This window comes from Laccaria bicolor, genomic scaffold (assembly GCF_000143565.1).
Source record: "Laccaria bicolor S238N-H82 LACBIscaffold_23 genomic scaffold, whole genome shotgun sequence".
NCBI lineage: Eukaryota > Fungi > Basidiomycota > Agaricomycetes > Agaricales > Hydnangiaceae > Laccaria > Laccaria bicolor.
This window is the reverse complement of record NW_001889894.1, coordinates 658,798-676,723: the sequence shown is the minus strand read 5'-3', so window position 1 is coordinate 676,723 and position 17,926 is coordinate 658,798. Positions and strand designations below refer to the sequence as shown.

Here is a 17,926-nt window from a genome sequence, read left to right as displayed (position 1 = left end):
CACCCCTTCTATACTTCATCATATTAATTCTACGACATTGGAAGCCTCAGGTGGAGCAAAACGTCGCAAAGTTTTGCGAAGATTAAAACCAAGGTTGTTGCTGTTTTGCTGATGGAATAGGGTACTGTCCTCCTCATGCGCACGCTTGTCTCCCAGCCTCCCTTGGATGAAGTATGCATGATTAGCGCCAGGTAGAGATGCTTGACTGCGCTGGCAATATGACAATCATTCTATTTGTATGGCAACTTGGAAAATTGGATATACATTGAAGTTCAAATACTACGATACTTCAAACCAAATAGCACCTTACAAATTGCAAGAAGTCTAATTCACTGGAGATTTTGGGTGACATCTGATTGGAATTTGATCCATGCGTTTTCGTTTGAGAGTGAGTTTTTGGCGAAGTATTTCAACAAGACTGTGTAGAGGCTTGTATATTCAAGCAGGGCATTGCTCGTACCCATGCCTATAGTGAGCGGCTCATTGGAGGCAAATTGTTGAAGCTCTTGAGTTATCTGAGATCTGTGGCTTAAAGAATATTGCATTGAAAAAGGCACTGTATTGTACTCACAAGAGCAGCTGCTTCTGCAACATCACTGACATTGGGCTCAGCGACGGATCCATCATGGATCTTCTGGATGGACGTGATTAGTGCCCGGGTCACTTGCACCAGAGCAGTGTCTCCGAAGTGATCCTGATTTAGTCATTTAGTGAACAGTCATCAATCTGCACTTAAGTATACCCACAGTATCGCAGACCACAAAGGGTAGATCCCCCAAAACCTTGAGTGCGCTTGCAGAGGACCGAACTCCATATTTGTCAAAAATGAGACAACGTGCAATTTGAATGGCTTCCATTCGACGGAAAAGTCCCTTTGTGAGTTGAGAAGTAGTGACAGCTCCACTCCATCCATCATTCATGGGTCCCAAGCGTAGAATTGCTTGCCAGATCTCACTGACAGCAAGCTGTCTGGCTGGGTGGTTTAGCCGTAGTTGCTCAATGGGAGGGAAATGGGAGACCCATCCATAGTGGCACAATGATGTGTGCATTGAATGCTGCGCCTGCTGGTCAACAGGGGAATAATGCTGACCATTCAACAGACATGGCAAATACTGGGAAGTCAAACGGAACACAATCTCTCGAATTAGTGTTGGTGTCAAGGTTACACCAAAGAACTTGTTCGTGATGACCTTGATTTGCATTGCAATACGTCGGCCAGACCACAGCCAGTCATTCTGTCCATTCAAGTATCGAGATCGCTGAACCAGAGCCCAGATGTTGGATGAATAGTAAGGCACATGCCGCTGTTGAAGCTTCAGGAGGCGAATGCCGAACGGCCGAAGCACATACAGAAATACTGCAAGATGCCTGGTCACACCTCGAGGGATGGCAAAAAAACGTGTCATCGTGTCAGAACGACCATAGGATTTTGTTGGATCATTGAAAGCAAAAAGGCCATTCTTGAGGAGCCATATGTTTCGATTGCAGCCTGGAGGTGGGTCGAAGATGATGTAGCCGAATTTGAATTCTGGGATCCCGATACCACAGCATAGGGAAAAAACTTTAGCTAAACTTGTGAGGACTTCAGTTTGCTCTAATTTCAGCCATTGGTCAAGCGCAGTTGCTGTTAGCCAATGGCCAGAGAATAGGCGGTGGCGGCTTTCACTGGGATCCATGAATGCCGAGTAGACCCTGTCTGTCCAGGGTTGAAGAGCGCCTTCGTTGACAGATTGTTTGTGAACTGGAGCCAAGGAAATGAGATCATCAGATATAACTTCCAACGGAAAGTTTGAAATATCAACCCCATCTGGGAGAAGACGCTCCACCGAATTTTGGAATTCAACCATAGCGGAGGCAGAGGTTGCCGACCAGTCTCGAATGGAAATTGTTTTCGGAGGATTAACTTGGTCACTGCCATGCGACACGCTGATCAAGTCGTCAATCATTGAAACATTTAGTTGTGCTCCAACTGGTTCTTTGTTGGCTGCTGCAGCAACAATCATCCAGACGTGCGTATTGCGTTGGAAAGGTGTGATGTAGTCCATTTTTGACTTCCCTAGTACATACTTTTGGTATTTCTTGAAAGCTCTAAAGAGTCAGTAGATGGGATTGGTATATGGTGGCTACAGAAGAATGAACTTACTTTGCAAGGCATTCCCCCTCTGGCTTTGGTAGGGAGATGAAATCTTCTACCTGGATGTTTTCCACTGAACAGTTGAGGAGTTCATAATCTGGCATTATGAATGACTTGACAACCTACCGGCCTTCAGAATCACATCCAGAGGTTCATCATTCATCTCATCCTCATGCGTATCATCATCACCCTTGTCATTTTCATCATCATCGTCACCGTCACTCGAGTCATCGTCGTCACCGTCACTCGAGTCATCGTCGTCACCGTCACTCGAGTCATCGTCATCCCCATCAGAGTTTGCAGGTTCAAGTAGAGGTTGTGATGGTTCTTCTTCTGCAAGCAGAGAAAGACCAGGTTGTTCAATGAAGGTGTCAATGAAATAAAGCTATAGCTAGATTCTTACCTGCACCAGATGCTGGAGGAGGTCCCTTATTAAAAGGTTCATACTCCTGCACCATTTTTGCCTCCAATCTGACGATGTGGAGAAAGATGATGCGAAAGTTGAACTGGAGCTTACAACAAACGCCTTTAACAGAAGCAGCTGTGTTATATCCAGACTCCGTAAGAGCATTAAGGAAGAGAAGCATTTCTGTGGGACAGGCCATATTAGCCTCTGGAAGGCTTCGATAGCATAGCAATGACGCTAACAGCTTATGTAAGCTGCGAGGGATGTAGTCCTTTGGGTCGCGTCCTTCAGTCTTATTCAGGATACCCCAGAGGCGTTTCAAGTCGGCGCTCTGCAAAATTTCTGCATCCAAAAGAAGAGAGGCCAATTTTTTTTCTTGAGGCGTTCCTAATTGTGAGTATTCATAGAGCCGGAGCAGTAAAGCGACAACTTTCACAAGAGGACCTCGGTAATGCTTTATATTCGCCGTTTTGATTGTTCGAAAGATGGCCAGGTTTGTTTCTTCACTAGGTTATATGTCAGTGAGGTTTCAGCACATCCGAGGAAACAGGAAACTTACGTTGGACGTAACCCAATCCTATATATTTCGTGGATTGAACCAATAAACTGTTGGCCATGATCAACGTATTTCGTAATGTGCTTCCTTACTGAAAGCAGAGCCGTTTCCAGGCGTCGCTTAGAATCTCTTGATTGATCCTGGAGGAGTTGCCTTGAAGGGGGAGCAATGAGTTTCTTCACCTCATGGAATGGGATATGTTGGATCTTCTCCCGTAACATGCACCATTGTAGTTCCTTGAACCAGGTGGCATTTGGGGGAGCAGAGAAAGATTTGGTAGGAAAGGAGGGCTGTATAACGTGCCAGCTCTGAGGGGGTTGGTAGCGATCCAGATGAAAGTAGTGTTTTGTGCCAGACTGTGACTTTGTAGCCGAATGGATACGAATTGCCTGCACCCAGCTGCCTTCCACATTTTTTGGCCAGGTATTTTTGCCGTGATGAACAGAGAGGTGGTGATGGAATTCAGCCTTGGGACCTCCGTTATAGATGTCATTGCGAACTATCCATTTCCCGCATCCTGCCTCTGGACACATGAACCTGTATCTGATGCTTTCTTGGGAGAAACCTTCAAGAGGTGTAGCCAGGGATTTGGGAAGGGCGATGTTCTCAAAAGATGTTCCTGCGCAAGGAAATGCCACCTTGAGGTGGGCTAACATTTCTTCAATTTTATGCCACTTGAGATTTCGAGGCAAGCCCAGAGGATGGCGCCTATCAATGTGTGGTTTGATTGATTCAAGGGGAAGTATAGTCTCATGCTGGCGACACGCCACAAGCTGAAGCGCTTCCAAATAGGTGAAGTCCATAAATTCGAGAAGGCCACAGCTGTTATGAGAGTGCTGTCCTGCATCAGATTCCGTCTGACATCTCTGCAATTGAGTCTGGAACTGCCCTGTGGCCCCATTTGAGGGTTCTTCGTATTTTTCTTCACGAGCTGCGGTAAAGAATTTTTGCATGGCAGGCTTTCTCCTGCGGCAGGCCTTCTTGGACTCAGAGGCAACCTCCGACCCACCAATTATCTTTTGACGTTTGTAAACCTGAGTGCCACTGTGCTCTGCGGCCAATGCTTTCCTCTTGCGAATGTGATGGGTTACCGAATCATCCCGGTTCTCCTCGCCACTGCTGGAACTGGCAGAGTCCGAAGAGAAGCTGTCGCTCTCGTCTTCAAGCACAGAATCTGCGCAGCGTGTCTCAGTATAGCGCTTCCTTTCTCCCCGAGGGCGCAGCGTGCGGACTTGTTGGTTGGAGTTCATTGGCAAAAGATCGTTTGCGTAAAATTTCAAGAAACTGAACTGCAAATGACTGCAAGTGGAATTTCCCACAACCAAACGAAACTTACGAGCGCACTCATTTACTGAAATTTTATAATCTGAATTCACCTTTCACTAAGGCCTTTCATTTTACTACTGCAGCAGAGAACAATAGAACTTCTATAGTAACGGGAGTATTGCTTTCTACCGTACATTACAGTTTCTGAAGTATCGGTTCGGATATTCTTCACATATCCGGCCAAGCCAAGTGGGATAGATTGAGAGGTTCTTCAGAATGCTTGGCCAGATGTGTTCGGTGAAGTGAAGTGCGGTGGGTGTGACTAGCAGAACAGAGATATAAGATCTACGCCCATGCCGACGTCTGAGGTCAATTCACGATACCAATCTCGCGCGCTCTGCAGCTCTTAGAATCCGTACTTCAGGGCTTTTTGTAATTTGTTCTGTTGAAATGGGTAAGGGAATCCGAGGGTGGGAGGAATAAGGAACGAACACTTCGTAATGATTGTGGGTAGCGCTGATCAGCTCATTGGCCTTTTGCTCAAAGGCCTCGTCGCGGTAAGTTCAAGGTAAGTTCGAGGACCATATCAAAGGTTAGCATGGTCGTTAACAATTTCCTGAGAAAAGAATAGATCAGCCAGAGCAACATGAATCGAAGTGGTAAAACCATCTCAACGAAGGATGCACTTTAAAAATATTAGCATTCACTGTCTTCTCCTCGAAATTCGCATCCTCCAGAGTGTCCCGAGCGTCCAGCAATCTCAACATTGTCGCATCCGCACCAAACTTCTCAATGGCCTCCTGTCATGTCAAGGAGTTCAACGAGTTCCCCGTACTCTTTGACATCTTCTTTCTGTTCAACGTCGAGTGTCCGTTCGCCAGGGGCCATTTGTCGTAAGGGAACAGGGCGGTGTGGTTGCACAGCAAAGATTAGGCGGTTAGGGACAGAATCCTTTGCAGAGGAACGAATAGTGAAGGGGTATAAAGAACTCGTATTTGTGTTTCCGGGAGTGTTTGCCTTTTCTTTGGGTAGGGGAGCTGGGGATGGGAAGGGCCCGTTGCAGATCATATATTGCCAATTTCGTCGTTCATCTGCTCGTGAGTGATACCAGCGTGTCCTTCGTCCACTGGTCTGCTGCATGATGGAGAGAGCCAAGACTATCTTGGCGACTTCTGTTTCTGTTAAGGTTCAGCAGGGAAAGTTTGGTTCGCAAAGATGGTTGACGACCAAGGGGGGTCTTGGGGTAATTTGAGGTCAGGGGTCGAGAATCAACGCTGCGTCCATCACGTCCTGTGTCGACAGGGAGAATGGAGTAGCACCAATCTGAGTAGATTGACTTTAATTCGGGGCCTTTGTGGTGGTGGAGGTGGTTATGAAGGTGATGTTGCTGCTCTGAAAGAAGCTGAAGGCGCAAAGTTTGAGGAGGGTTTCGTGATCAGCCCACCCCTCTCTATCTTTCTTGGGCGGTCGGAGATTTATGTAATACTTCAGCGCATTGAGCGCTGAGAAGAGCTCTGTTAATCTGCAAGGTAGAAAGTGATCAATCTCTGATGGAAGAGGAAGAGAAAGCGAGCATACCCAAGATGTTCACTTCTCTGATCATCAGCAACTGCAACTGCTGCAGCGCATGATACAGCGTTGCCCGCATATGTTCCTCCCTAGATTGGAAAGTCAGTCAAAGTTTAGAAAGAGAGTCACTAAAAACCGACCATGGAACCAGGCTTAAATTTATCCGTCACCTCTTTCGAGATAACACCAATGAGCGGGAACCCATTCGCCAACCCCTTCGCAGTGATCAAAATATCTGGCCGCATCCCAATGGCAAGTAGTTCCCAGTCCTCCCCCCCCAAATCACTTTGCGCTTCGTCCGCAATCAACATGATCCCATGCTTATCACATCGTTCCCTCAGTCCGTAAAGGAATTCGGGAGGCGCGGGCACGTAGCTACCTTCGCCTAGCACGGGCTGTATGATGATGGCAGCGGTATCTGAGGGCGCAGTTTGTTGCGAGAAGAGCAAATCCAGCTGGTAAAGCGCGTGTTGGGATAGCGTGTGGGTGGACGTCGATGGCTGGAAGCCGGATTGGTGCCAATATGGGAATGAAGTGGTGAATACCCCTGGCTGAAACGGAGAGACGGGGAGTCTAGAATGAAGACAGGGGACAGACCATGAGAGGTGCGAAACTTTGCGAATACATGGTATTACTCTTTGTCAATGCCATGGCTCCGAAGGTGCGGCCATGGTAGCCGCCTGTATAACGACTTGTTTAAATGAACGTACAAAGGATAGTTATTTAAGGACAGACCCTGCATAGAAATGATACTCTGCTGTCCTGTGAACACGCGAGCCATCTTGATAGCGGCTTCTACCGCCTCCGAGCCGGAGTTCCAGAAGAAAAACGAGTCTAAGGATGGATCCAGCATTATTGGGAGTAGGCGCTCGATTAGCCAAATATAGGGTTCATGCAGGGAAATACTGCACTAAGGAAAAGTTGTCAGCTTGGGCCGTAATGGTTTATTTGACCGGTATGTTCCTTACTTGGGGATGAACGATCAGGCGCAACAAGAACTTCTTGAAGTGGGGGGCCTCAAAATCAGCCCGCTCTAGTTTGACTGGGACGTGGTCGTAGATACAGCGAAGAAAGGCATCTTCATGTCTCCAAATTGGGATAGTCTGGAATTCGGCCAATGACGACACAACTTTGAGAAGGCCTTTCAGCTTCGTACGCTCTTTGAGTGACAAGGTGGACACCTCAACCATCACATCTAACAAACAAATAAGCCATTGGCTGACTGCCAGGCAATGGGCACTCACATGAGATATTGTAGTAGGCAGCGATCATTCCAAGATTGAGCGCCGACGAGTCCATTTCGTCTTCTGAAGAAAGGATGAAGAAAGGATTAGACATAATTACAAGGGAAAAGCGAGAGACGTACCAATTGCGATACATTTTGAATTCACGAGATCACTGAGAGTGTTCTCAACAAGTTGTGCGAATTGTAATAGTTCGGATTTTGGGTCATTTGGTGGTAGAAGTCCAAGTGAGAATATCCTGAGAGATAGAACGTAAACACAATAAAGAAACATAAACGGGAATCGTAGGCGCTTACCACAGCATCTTGCTTGTTCTCGATGGTTTTAAGCGTGATCTCCGCCAGGAAGTAGTCATGGAGGATGACTCGAGTGTAAGCCCTTCGGTAAGGAACTTATAGAAGTCCTTATGAGCTTGCTGGCACATGAGAACACATCGACTGCGCTCATCTTCCATTGGCCGACAAGTGTGGCCCATCATTTGGAGAACGTCCATGACTGGATAGTTGATGTAACGATACTCCATGCCCTCAAAGAACTGAACACCCATGATGATCACCACGTAACTTGCCACAGACAAGCTCTAAGCCGTGTCCTTTGACGCAACAAGCAATTGGATCGCTCCTGACTCAAAAAGGCGCTGAACGATGTGTTTGTCCTGCTTATCGAGCCTCGTGGTAGTAACCGATACCGTGTTTTCAACAAGGCCCTTGTCATTGATGTGGTCCAAGTGCGGTTGTAAATCGATAATTTCGATGTTGAGGAATCGATCAGGTTTATCATCCGCTAAGCTGTGAGTCAGAAGGTCGTCGACCATAAGTCGGCATTATCGCCTGGAGGGAACAAAAACGATGACGCGTTTCGAGGGAGAGTGCTCCAGAACGGCGAGGTATGTAGGCTTGGACATGGCGATATCAGGGAGGCGAACTGAGGGATGGCGAAGACTGAAGAATGTATATCCATATCGAGGGGATAGGCACTAGTAAGAACATCAGTACGCAGCCTTCGAAGAGCAATGGAAGGCGCATACCTTGGTGAGAAGTTAAAAATCGCATGAGAAGGTGCACTCGCCCAGATCTTGGGCGTTCACGAGAGAGACTCCGCAAGCGACTATGTGTGTTTTAATTTCCGTCTGGGCCGAGACATAACGTGTGCAGGAAGTGACGACATAACAACTGCACCTCATCAGCAATGAGAAGACCGATGTTTTGGATGTTTTTACGTTGTTGCCGCCGTCGTGAAAGGACATCCCGCTGTTAATAAGTAAGAAAAAGACCAAAAGTAAAGTGAAAGATCTGACGAACCTGGGTTGGTGTACAGACAATGACAACTTTTTTCTCTAGAAGACTTGTTTCTCCTGTGAGACTTACAATCTCCTTCCCTCCTTGAAGCTTTTCAAACTTCGCCCACCGTTTCATGACTCGCTGATCAACCATTTCTTGATATGGCTCTATACAAACCGCTCGGGGTTCCTCTCTCTTACTCCAAAGACGTAGGAGAGCAGATTCTGCGCAGATAGTCTTCCCGCTACCGGTAGGTGCACCAATGAAGAGATTTTCGTCTGTTGTAGAGAGCTTGGAAAACCTGGGTTTGGATCTTGTTGAAGGTCTAGATCATCGAGGCGTATTCGAATTCCTTGTTGTACAAGGCAGAGAGAGGTAGAGGCTGTAGGTCGAGCCTCAGCGAGGAGCAGAGTAAGTGGGAACTTTTCGGGCAAAATAAGATGTTTGAAAGCAAGGGGAAGCGGAGTTTCAGCGTGAAGCCAGCAATACCCGAGATGATGAAGACGTAGTAGTTGGGTGGAACAGTAAGTGTAACGTTATGTTCATCTTCCGCGTATCGATGACCTAGGATGAGTCACGGAAGATAATCGCCTCGCCATCCACATGGTAAGGAAGGTCTCCGCCATACCGTGAAAATTTTCATCCCATCGAAAGTCAGGTATGATAGAAAGATCGATTTGAAGGATTGACCGAGTGATGGGTTGTACTTGCGCTTGGAGTCTAAACAAGTTCATCAATGAGATACCCAAAAAGTCAGACATCAATAAGAACTTACTGAAGCTCTGGGAAGCTTTGGAAACGGTGCACCAGCCGTCTAGAGTTAGGGATTTTGATGAGTTCATCAATTTCAGGAGGGGTCTAAATAACTTTGAGCAATGCGGCTGAAAACGAGGTTGACAAAGCGTACCGATCGAAGTAATGATACCAAGGCTATGAAAGATAGGCATTGTCAGCAACGAAATGATAGGGGGAAAAATATCACTCACGAATTGTTTGCCTTCCGCCTCTGATCACTTCAGCAGGAACGCCCTAGAATTGACGAAGAGGCGTCATTGAACCCCACCTGATATACTTGGTGAGCTTCGACAACCACGATAACTTAACTCCTCTTCTCAACCATCTTGCAAAGGTCGAGAGCTGCCTTAGCAGGTACAGCCCAGCCGCGTTTCAAACATATCTCGAACACGGCCCTCAGGATACTATAATAGAAGCAATGTAGTGAGCACAAGTGGAAGGAAGCGGTTAATCAGTACACACCGCCGCGCAGATTGCTGCACAAAGACCATGTCAGCGACGACGACAAACCCTAGAAGGCCTTAAGCATTATTCCTGAGATGAATGGCCATGGAGCTTGAGTTGCGAGATGTACGCTTGCAGGAGGACGTTGATTTTGGCTGCAGGCTCTTCCACGCTTTCTTTCACAGGAATGGGTACCCTTTCGAGTAGCTTTTGGAGCTCCAGTTTCTCCTCTCAATGAACCTAATAGAAAATGTCAATGACGGCACGTAAGATATCTCTAGAAAAAAAACTTACAGGTACAAACTTGAACTCGTTTGAGAGTGCGAAAACCCTAAAGAACTGGAGCGTTGACATGACCAAACGTAGATGCTGGTTGTAGACCATTATGGAGTTGTATGTCGCATAGTAATTTAAGGCGATCCGGCCGAGCTCTGTACTTTGGAGTCGAACTGACCTCCTCTCGTACATGAAGAGTTGACACTTCTCCAGAAGGACAGCAGAGGAGTGAGCTATGTCAGCACGCTTCTGGACTAGAGCGCCATCTTCCTCCTGGAAGTCGACGCCTACGCTGTAAAGGGCTGGCGACTTGAGCATGCGAATGTAGCTACAAACGAGTGTTAAATTCGGAAGAAGAGGAGAAAAGGAAGGTACACGCACAGGAAAGCGTAGCGAAGCCATTGAACGGCTTCGTCACGATTCCGAACGGTCCCAAGCACGATCTCAGAGTTAAGGTTGTCTGCCAGCTTTGAGACAAACTGGGATTCAACGGGTAGCTGCTGGTTCAGCGGGCTGAGGTAGCATTGCATCTCCGAGTGGTTTGCGATGGTGACAGTGTCATTGCATCTGGAAGACGTCTCGGGACGAGGGCTCCACCTTCTCTGTGTTGTAAATCTGGGTTCCCTTGATGACAACAGGAAGATTGACACACCAAGTTGGTGTCGCCATGCAAACCAGTACTTGGATAGATCCATCCGCAGACAACTCTTCGACGAGTCCACGGTCCTCTTGACAATCCAGCCAGGTGAATGGCGAAGCAGAATGGCAAGAGATCTCAAAGGTTGCTATCCTTCTTCACGTTGCCAGCATGACACCGATGAACTGTTGTTGCAGACCGCAAGCCTCAAGGCCTATACGACGCGCCACAGGAGAAAAGGCCCTTCGTCTAATGACACGAAGGAAGGTTGCAACGTCCTCGTAATTGGGCAATGTAGGCGAAAGGCCAAGGAGGCGGACGTCCTTAGACCGTCGTATCACCCATCTGACAGTCCCGGCGATGACACTTTCCAAAAAAGGTCGTCGCTCGTGAAGAAGATGGATTTCATCAATAATGATGAGGTTGATGTAAGAACTGTCGGTCATTTTGCGCTTTATGACATCCCATTTCTCCGGGGTGGTAACGATGATCTGCGTCTCTGCGATATGCTGTTTGGTCATTTGGGAAAGCTCGCCAACTTTGATACCGAAGACCCTGAGTCGGGCTTTGAAGTATTCAACCATCTCTTGGACACGGGCCTTCATAGAAGCAAAGTAGACAATGCTGAAAGCATCCAGGTCGAACGTTCCGGTCTCTTTGTTACGGTCCTTGGCAAGTTCATTAAGAATCGTCAACATGGCGACGTTTGTCTATGAGGGCGATGATTAGGGAATTAAAGTTCATATCAACATAAAAGAGGTACCTTGCCCACACCAGTTGGTGCAAAAAGCAGTATAGGTTCGTCTGTACCGAAAGCAAGTGGGAAGACTTCACCGCGAACGCGATCAAGCTTAGGAACTGTGAGCGCTTCGAGAGCCCAAGCTGGTGGAGCTGTTAGGGGAGCAAAGTCGCTCTCCGCGGTAGGCTTATGCTTTGGGGCAGGGACATGGATTTCCTCGTAACCCTTGAATGAACCATCTGGCAGTTTGCCCTTTTTGTTCGACATCAGGTGCACGCCCTGGCTAAACGCCATGCTATTGAGATCCACCGTCCGTTTGGGTTAGACAATAGAGCCAGGCGCAACAGTGGCCGTCTTTGGAACCTCGATTTTGGGCTCATCAACATCCATAGCATCTGAGCGAGGCTTTGCTTGGCTGTCATCCGCCAGCCCTCGAAGGATTTACCCAACTCCCTTCTCACGTATTAGTGTGGTACACCACACGACGACGTCACGATTTTGGCAGTGATGTGGAAGCTCTGGAAGTCAAAGAGTTCCATGAGCTGATTCTTGCAGTCACGGGCACTGGATTCGGATCCAAGAATGCTGAGGACGGAGGTGGTCTTTTCTGCAGCCGTAACAGGGCGGGGTAGACTCAGATATCTGATGTTGAGTCGTCCTCCACTCCGCCCTCTTACCATTGTCCAGTGACGAAAAAGGAATCCTGAGCAATGGGCTGAAAGGCTAGTGTTACGCGGCACCAACGAGAACGCGTTGCAAAACCCTTTATTCGACCTGGTATTCCCTCAAACCTCTTGGGCATTCGCCACCGCCTTCCTGGCTAGATCCCTACGTTGCTTCTTTGCCGGCATGACGCTAAAGCAACGGAAATCGGTCAACGCCCGTCTTTGCTGCATCGCAACCTGCTTCTGCGCCCAACTTGACTAGTCCCATTTCTCAGCAATGCCCTCTTTTTCGACCTCTTTGCAGACTTTTTTTTTGCACCAGCTCCTCGTGGCAGGCCTGCGAGTTTGAGGGGAGTGAGGGACATTTTTGGGTGGCTAGCACGACGAGGACGACATGAGGGTTTGCAACCATTATGATAGGATGCAAGATATGTGTGGATCGATAATGACAGAAGGGTAGGGTAAAGTTTCTTTAGCGTTCAGGGTATGGTGTGCAGGAGAATATTATATGCAGTGCAGCGAGGAAAGCAGAGCGATGACGAATGTAAGTAACTCAGATGACCCCCGTTCCCAAGGAAGAGACAATGCTTATGAGCAGCGGCTGGGTGCGGGGAACAAGAAGAGCCGTTTGCGAGGCTCATCGACGACCTCCTCAATCTCGAGCTCGACCTCAACACCATCGACGATCTGTCGCTCCATTCGCTTGACAATCTTTCGAGGAAGTTGCATGATAAAATGTGTTCTGGGTTTGTCGTATGACCACGAGCGGGCTGGAGTAGACACATAAGTAAAAGATCAAGAATGTATACGACAGGAAACTTACTTTCGACTGTTGGCCTCTTCGCTTGACGTGGTAGAAATGTCGTGCTGCCGTAGCGAATTGCTTGGGCCTCTTCTTCACCGAAATCACTAGTGGGCTGCGAACACATCTTATCGAACTCGCCGTAGTAAATCTGCTCCACGCACTGGAAAGCGAGGTGCTGGAGCACTCGAGGTGAAGTTCTGATCTAAGCTTTTGATTAGCGAAAATGATACTAATAAAATGGATGGAAAATCACTGCACATGTTAATCCTGCACTTCAAATCTTCAATAGTCGCATTGAGAGCCCCGCTTCCTTGATTTTGAACGACAAGAGAAAGGCTGATCAAAAGTCGCGGAAGTTAGGAGTTGCAGAACGACAGATTGACAGGGAGAGCTCCGCAAAGCAGAAGCAGAGCACGTTGAGAGAGCCAGACGGCACCAGACCAGAGTCGTAAGAAGTTGTTGTTGAGTTGTTGACAATTTGAACTGGTGCATCGGCTATTGAATGCAGCACGTGCGCAACCAAATTTGGTCCGACCAACCTACAACCTCACGATGCCCGCTGGCGAAGGACCGCATAAAGTTGAGAGCACCTCTAGCCAAGGTTCACTGGTCAGGGAGGAACTGAGCCGGTAAGTGTTGTGTCAGTCCCAGCACTTTTGATTTGAAATGATAAATTTATGTAAGATTAGATATTTCAAATGAAAACTTGAAGGGAACACCATCATGACAGTGAGTATTCCTCGTCATGTAAATCGTCTATTTCACATAATGCGCGCAGTCTACTATCGGTTATATGCTAAAGAAGGCCCAGCCAAATCAAACAACCTGATCTTCTCCGACAATCTCTTCATCAGTCATAGTAAGTATCTCATCTAAATCAGTGAGACCCCCCCATACGGCGCCTCGCTGAAGAGGCACGCCTGCAAAATCGAAGGCGTGGAAAACAGCGCTTTGTATCTGCGGCTGTCAGGAAAGAAGCCTTCGGACGACTCTGATCGTCTTGTGCTCAGAGGGAACTCTGGGCCACGATCATCTGAGGTTGATGCCGTAATTTTCAGGCCGCCCATCAGGAAAACATAAGGGTTATCTTTGGTGTCTTTGTCTCTGGGAACCGAATCTTTGAGTGCTTTGTCTTTGTAAAAGTGGTCTTTCAAGATCTTTGTCTTTGGATGCGAATCTTTGGTATCTGACTTGGAGCTTTCACATCTTTGAGTCCATAGGTTGGTCTTTCATCATCTCGAGATCTTTCCACTTATTGTTCTGAGGGAGATTGTTACTGTTCGACATCCCATAGCTGTATATATTTATTGACATAAAATGTGGAAAGGGTGGGCCCGCGAACGCTGACAGTGAAACAGGATGTGAAAAAATCAAGCGGTGCCATAATGAACTTGCCGGGATGAGATATATTGTTGCTGATACCCTTCCACCAAGACCCGGGCATTTTCGACTGTCAACAAACATGCCTGCACAAGCGACTCGGTTCCATCGCCATTCGCATCAAGCAGGACGTTGTTGGATATTGAATGACAGAACGTGATGGAAAACGGCGTTGTGCTGTTACATAAGTTCAAGTCTGAGTGCCCGGCCCTCAAGAGAACGCGTACCCACGTGATGTTGGTTCGAAATCGTTGAAGAAAAATTTTCTTCCTCTTCATCGATCATGCCGCTGGTCTTGCGTTCATCGTTCCGTCCACTCTCATAGCCGGCATAAAGAGACAAGTTATCCGGACGCAACACCCTGCTGACTCGACTGACTTCAACCTACGCTTCGTGACGACACGCAAAAATGCCAATTTTGGATTGGAAGCTGCAAACTTCGAGCGGTGGGTGACTATGGGATTGTGGACGTCGTATTTTCTGAACCTGGGTGCGTAGTTTATTCTGCTCAACTCAATACCGCTCATTGACGATTGTACAGCATCTATGTCCTGACAACTGTTACTGGGTATGTCGTGTCGTCAAATCCAGCGCAACGGTCACTACGCCGTCTTCCCGACGTTTCCACCTACAGCTGCAAGTTCACTTAACCCGTACGTCTCATTTACGTGTCCTTGCGCCCCACTATGTCTCATCAGTAGCACTGCCTCATCTACTCCATCCCTCCTGACTTCCTCGCCCTCCGTAAGTCACCACACGCACCATTACCCATTTATACTCCTCTCACCACACCTCTTCCAGCTCTCCGAACCCCCTCGCTTCCTTTGTATCAAGCCACACCCAGTGCAGAAACCTCCCCGTCGTCAGGGGGCACCGTCATCGTGTCCTTCGTTCTCCGTGCGCTCCTCACAGCCGGGGTCATTATCTCCCTCTGAGAATTGCATGTGCCCTGATTCGGCATTGGCATACTCTCAGGCTTCCATCCGGCTGCGTGAGTTGCCTTGTTCCGCTCGTAGTTGAATAAGACTGACTCAATTCTTCTAGTCTGTGTAATATCAAGCTTGATACTCGACACGCTTCGGACAGGACTACTTCGAGACCTTTCGTTCTTCCTGGTGGCAAGCCTGCATACCTGTAAACCTATCGTCCACTCGAGTATTTGAGGTTGCGTATTTCTATCTCTGTTCGTTTTTTGAAACACGAAGTGCTCATATTGATTTACAGACCTATTACCTACGTGAATGTCCGATCGCCGTCACCAGTATCCCACATCTTTAGCCAGACCGTTGAAACAGGCTCCTGAGTGCACTGACAAGGAAGTTGTGTGTAGGGGCATGATGGGTTGGATAGATAGAGAGATGAAGATGGTTTATATCTCAGACGTCGTGGTATTTACTGTTTATACGTTACTTGAATAAGATTGATTTTAGTGCATCTGTGGTATGATAAGCATGAGTGAAAGACTTGTAAAGATATCATACAAAGCCAAAGATGGTCTTTGGAAAGCTCTATGTTCGTCTTTGAAAGATTCTCAATGGTCCCTCAAAGATGACCACATCTTTGAAAGAAATTGTACCTGTCTCCCGAAAGACGTGGGGTCTCTATGTCTTTGAAGTCTTTAGGTCTTTCCAAAGACCCCAAAGATCCTCAAAGACGACCCTCATGTTTTCCTGATGCCGATGAGGAAAGACCGAAGTCTACGGGTAATGCGGGCTCAAATGAATTGCCCGCATGGAAGACTGAACAACGTTATGGTGCGCCTTGTGGTTTTATTCTCAAAATCACGCTCATCAATGTATTAGTATCGACTTTACGACGATGATGGTGAAGCCGTGTCGAAAAAGGCGTTTGATGGGGCCTACTCTTCTTTGGGTCATATTGACACATTTAACCATTCCGCCACCGCTCAAAGTCACTCCTTTGAAAGATTGTCTTGTTCATGTAGAAGGGGTCTTGGGTCACAATATTCAGTCGCTTGAAAACAAGGATGGAAAGGTTAGGGCCTTGAACGATGGCGATGCCACCGCCCCTCTCACTGAGAGTTCCCCGAGCTCAAAAGAGGCGAAGCTGATGGTGTTCACATTGCTTCTGAAATATACACCGGGGTGCAATGTACGAGCGGTGACATGTATGAAGGACCTCTCGAACAAACTCAACTCCAAACAAGATAATGTACAGAGGACAGAACACCTTCTAGCAAGAGTTTCCAGACTGATGCACACACGCTCCACCCCCAGACCCAACGGAAACAGGTGGACTATCACAAGAGGCGTCAGATCCACGATCGGTGCACCTAGGAAACAAAGCGACCTTTTGCATTCCCACGTCGTCAACCAATCGGAAGACCCGTTGAGATCAGTGCGGCTGCACCGGCATTGCAGGCTTTGCAAACGCAGCGAGGACGAAAACTTGAAGAACGAGTGCACATTGCATTTCTTCGCGTTGAGGTGGCTTCTGAGCCGTGTTACAATTGTTACAATAAGACATCCGCCTACATCTACTAAAAGATTAAGGGTGACTGGAAAGCCAACCTCGACGGACCATAGTGCATAATAATACACTAGCATCTTCTCGCACAATCATTCATAACCGCCATCCTGCGCTGATAATCTCCAAATATCCGTCCTGCTAGCCGGATTGACGACGTGTGCCAATCGGAAGAAATGTGTGACCTAAGTTGTCGTCTCTCTATTTCACCCATACCAGACTCTCTTGAGATCAAACAATCGAGGTTAGGTATTTGCCCTAGGTAATAAAGAGAACGATGAAGTGGCCATATGATCGCATTATCCCGGGTGAAAAGGAACTTACTAGCTGCTACGAGGAGGCCAGTCTTCACAGCCTCCTCAGTTTGCATGTTCACCAGCTTTAGTTCCGTTCTCTCCATCAGCTCCCTTCTCGCATCTTCCCTCCACCGTTCGTACTCCTTGCAGTGGACGAATATGTGACGCATGTCTCCCGTCGCGTCACATCCCAAGCAACACAAGTCGTTATCCCTCTTCCCTCTCTTGTAGAGAACCTCGGCTGTGGCAAGCTGACCTGATCTCGCATAAAGCTGAACGGCAGCTGAGTGTGCAGAAACAGCCTTAGTGTAAGGAAAGTCGGGTGGGGGTCCCGGGTCATGGGCCCACGTCGACATTCGCAGGTCGTGTCCAATGCCTAGAGCCGTTGCCGTTTTGCGAGCCATAAGAATGTCAATGAAATGCATGACATTTGATTCTATCCATCCGTCCGTCTGTGAGTAGATTGTGAAATCATTCATGAAGAACGAAGGGATTGGCGCGTGAGGTAGCTCTGCATAGATTTTTTGAGAAGATGTTGCAAGGAAGTCCGCCTCTCCGTTCATTCTGGCCTCCAACGTCGATGGATCAGAATGGCCTGCTGTGTATGAGACCACCGCGCGACTACGATTGATGAGTGAGAGGATCCAGCGATAGTAAGATCTCCCATTCATGTAGCCTGGACGTGGTACTTGAGGGACATCGGTCTGACTGTCAACTATCAACCTTACCGAGTTCAAGTGATCTGTGAGGATCTTCACAAGATCATTTCGAACCAGATCTCCTGCAAGAACCAACGCGATAATCAGCCCAACCTGTTCTCCATGTAAAATAGAGATGTTACGCCCCGGGATTTTCATGACTAGTGACTTGCCCCCAGTAGCAGCTCCAGTGACCGACTTATCATCCAATATCCCCGCGGATGCAGGTAACATTGAACCATCAGATGC

At 47.8% G+C, this 17,926-nt stretch overlaps 6 protein-coding genes across 6 annotated transcripts in view; 1 reads left to right on the top strand and 5 right to left on the bottom strand.

Moving 5' to 3' along the window:
- Nucleotides 1–329: 329 nt before the first annotated feature.
- Nucleotides 330–4,346, bottom strand: LACBIDRAFT_303342 (uncharacterized protein; the record flags this gene model as incomplete). The annotated part of the gene is made up of 7 exons (XM_001883905.1): nucleotides 330–515; nucleotides 572–694; nucleotides 747–2,088; nucleotides 2,144–2,207; nucleotides 2,261–2,467; nucleotides 2,538–3,046; nucleotides 3,100–4,346. The coding sequence occupies 7 exons, from the start codon at nucleotides 4,344–4,346 to the stop codon at nucleotides 330–332; spliced, it is 3,678 nt and encodes a 1,225-aa protein (XP_001883940.1).
- A 556-nt stretch (nucleotides 4,347–4,902) lies between these two features.
- Nucleotides 4,903–5,471, bottom strand: LACBIDRAFT_303341 (uncharacterized protein; the record flags this gene model as incomplete). The annotated part of the gene is made up of 2 exons (XM_001883904.1): nucleotides 5,029–5,471; nucleotides 4,903–4,978 (listed from the first exon to the last, which is right to left on the bottom strand). Exons 1-2 carry the CDS (start codon nucleotides 5,127–5,129, stop codon nucleotides 4,903–4,905), a joined length of 177 nt encoding a protein of 58 aa, XP_001883939.1. The 5' UTR covers nucleotides 5,130–5,471.
- A 6,339-nt stretch (nucleotides 5,472–11,810) lies between these two features.
- Nucleotides 11,811–12,026, bottom strand: LACBIDRAFT_303334 (uncharacterized protein; the record flags this gene model as incomplete). The annotated part of the gene is made up of 1 exon (XM_001883903.1): nucleotides 11,811–12,026. The coding sequence occupies one exon, from the start codon at nucleotides 12,024–12,026 to the stop codon at nucleotides 11,811–11,813; it is 216 nt and encodes a 71-aa protein (XP_001883938.1).
- Nucleotides 12,027–12,599: 573 nt separating this feature from the next.
- LACBIDRAFT_329824 (uncharacterized protein) lies at nucleotides 12,600–13,392 on the bottom strand (the record flags this gene model as incomplete). Its single annotated transcript, XM_001883902.1, has 3 exons — nucleotides 12,600–12,781; nucleotides 12,835–12,976; nucleotides 13,360–13,392. The coding sequence occupies 3 exons, from the start codon at nucleotides 13,390–13,392 to the stop codon at nucleotides 12,600–12,602; spliced, it is 357 nt and encodes a 118-aa protein (XP_001883937.1).
- A 1,213-nt stretch (nucleotides 13,393–14,605) lies between these two features.
- Nucleotides 14,606–15,359, top strand: LACBIDRAFT_329823 (uncharacterized protein; the record flags this gene model as incomplete). Its single annotated transcript, XM_001884018.1, has 6 exons — nucleotides 14,606–14,646; nucleotides 14,695–14,764; nucleotides 14,788–14,849; nucleotides 14,898–14,940; nucleotides 14,998–15,187; nucleotides 15,241–15,359. The coding sequence occupies 6 exons, from the start codon at nucleotides 14,606–14,608 to the stop codon at nucleotides 15,357–15,359; spliced, it is 525 nt and encodes a 174-aa protein (XP_001884053.1).
- Nucleotides 15,360–16,083: 724 nt separating this feature from the next.
- LACBIDRAFT_329822 (uncharacterized protein) overlaps nucleotides 16,084–17,926 on the bottom strand; it is a gene marked incomplete at both ends in the record, with an annotated part of 3,787 nt that continues 1,944 nt past the window's right edge. Inside the window, 3 exons of the mRNA XM_001883901.1 lie at nucleotides 16,084–16,247; nucleotides 16,421–16,693; nucleotides 17,008–17,875. Of these exons, the coding sequence (XP_001883936.1) occupies nucleotides 16,084–16,247; nucleotides 16,421–16,693; nucleotides 17,008–17,875 (1,305 nt within the window). The remainder of the gene's footprint in view (nucleotides 16,248–16,420; nucleotides 16,694–17,007; nucleotides 17,876–17,926) is intronic.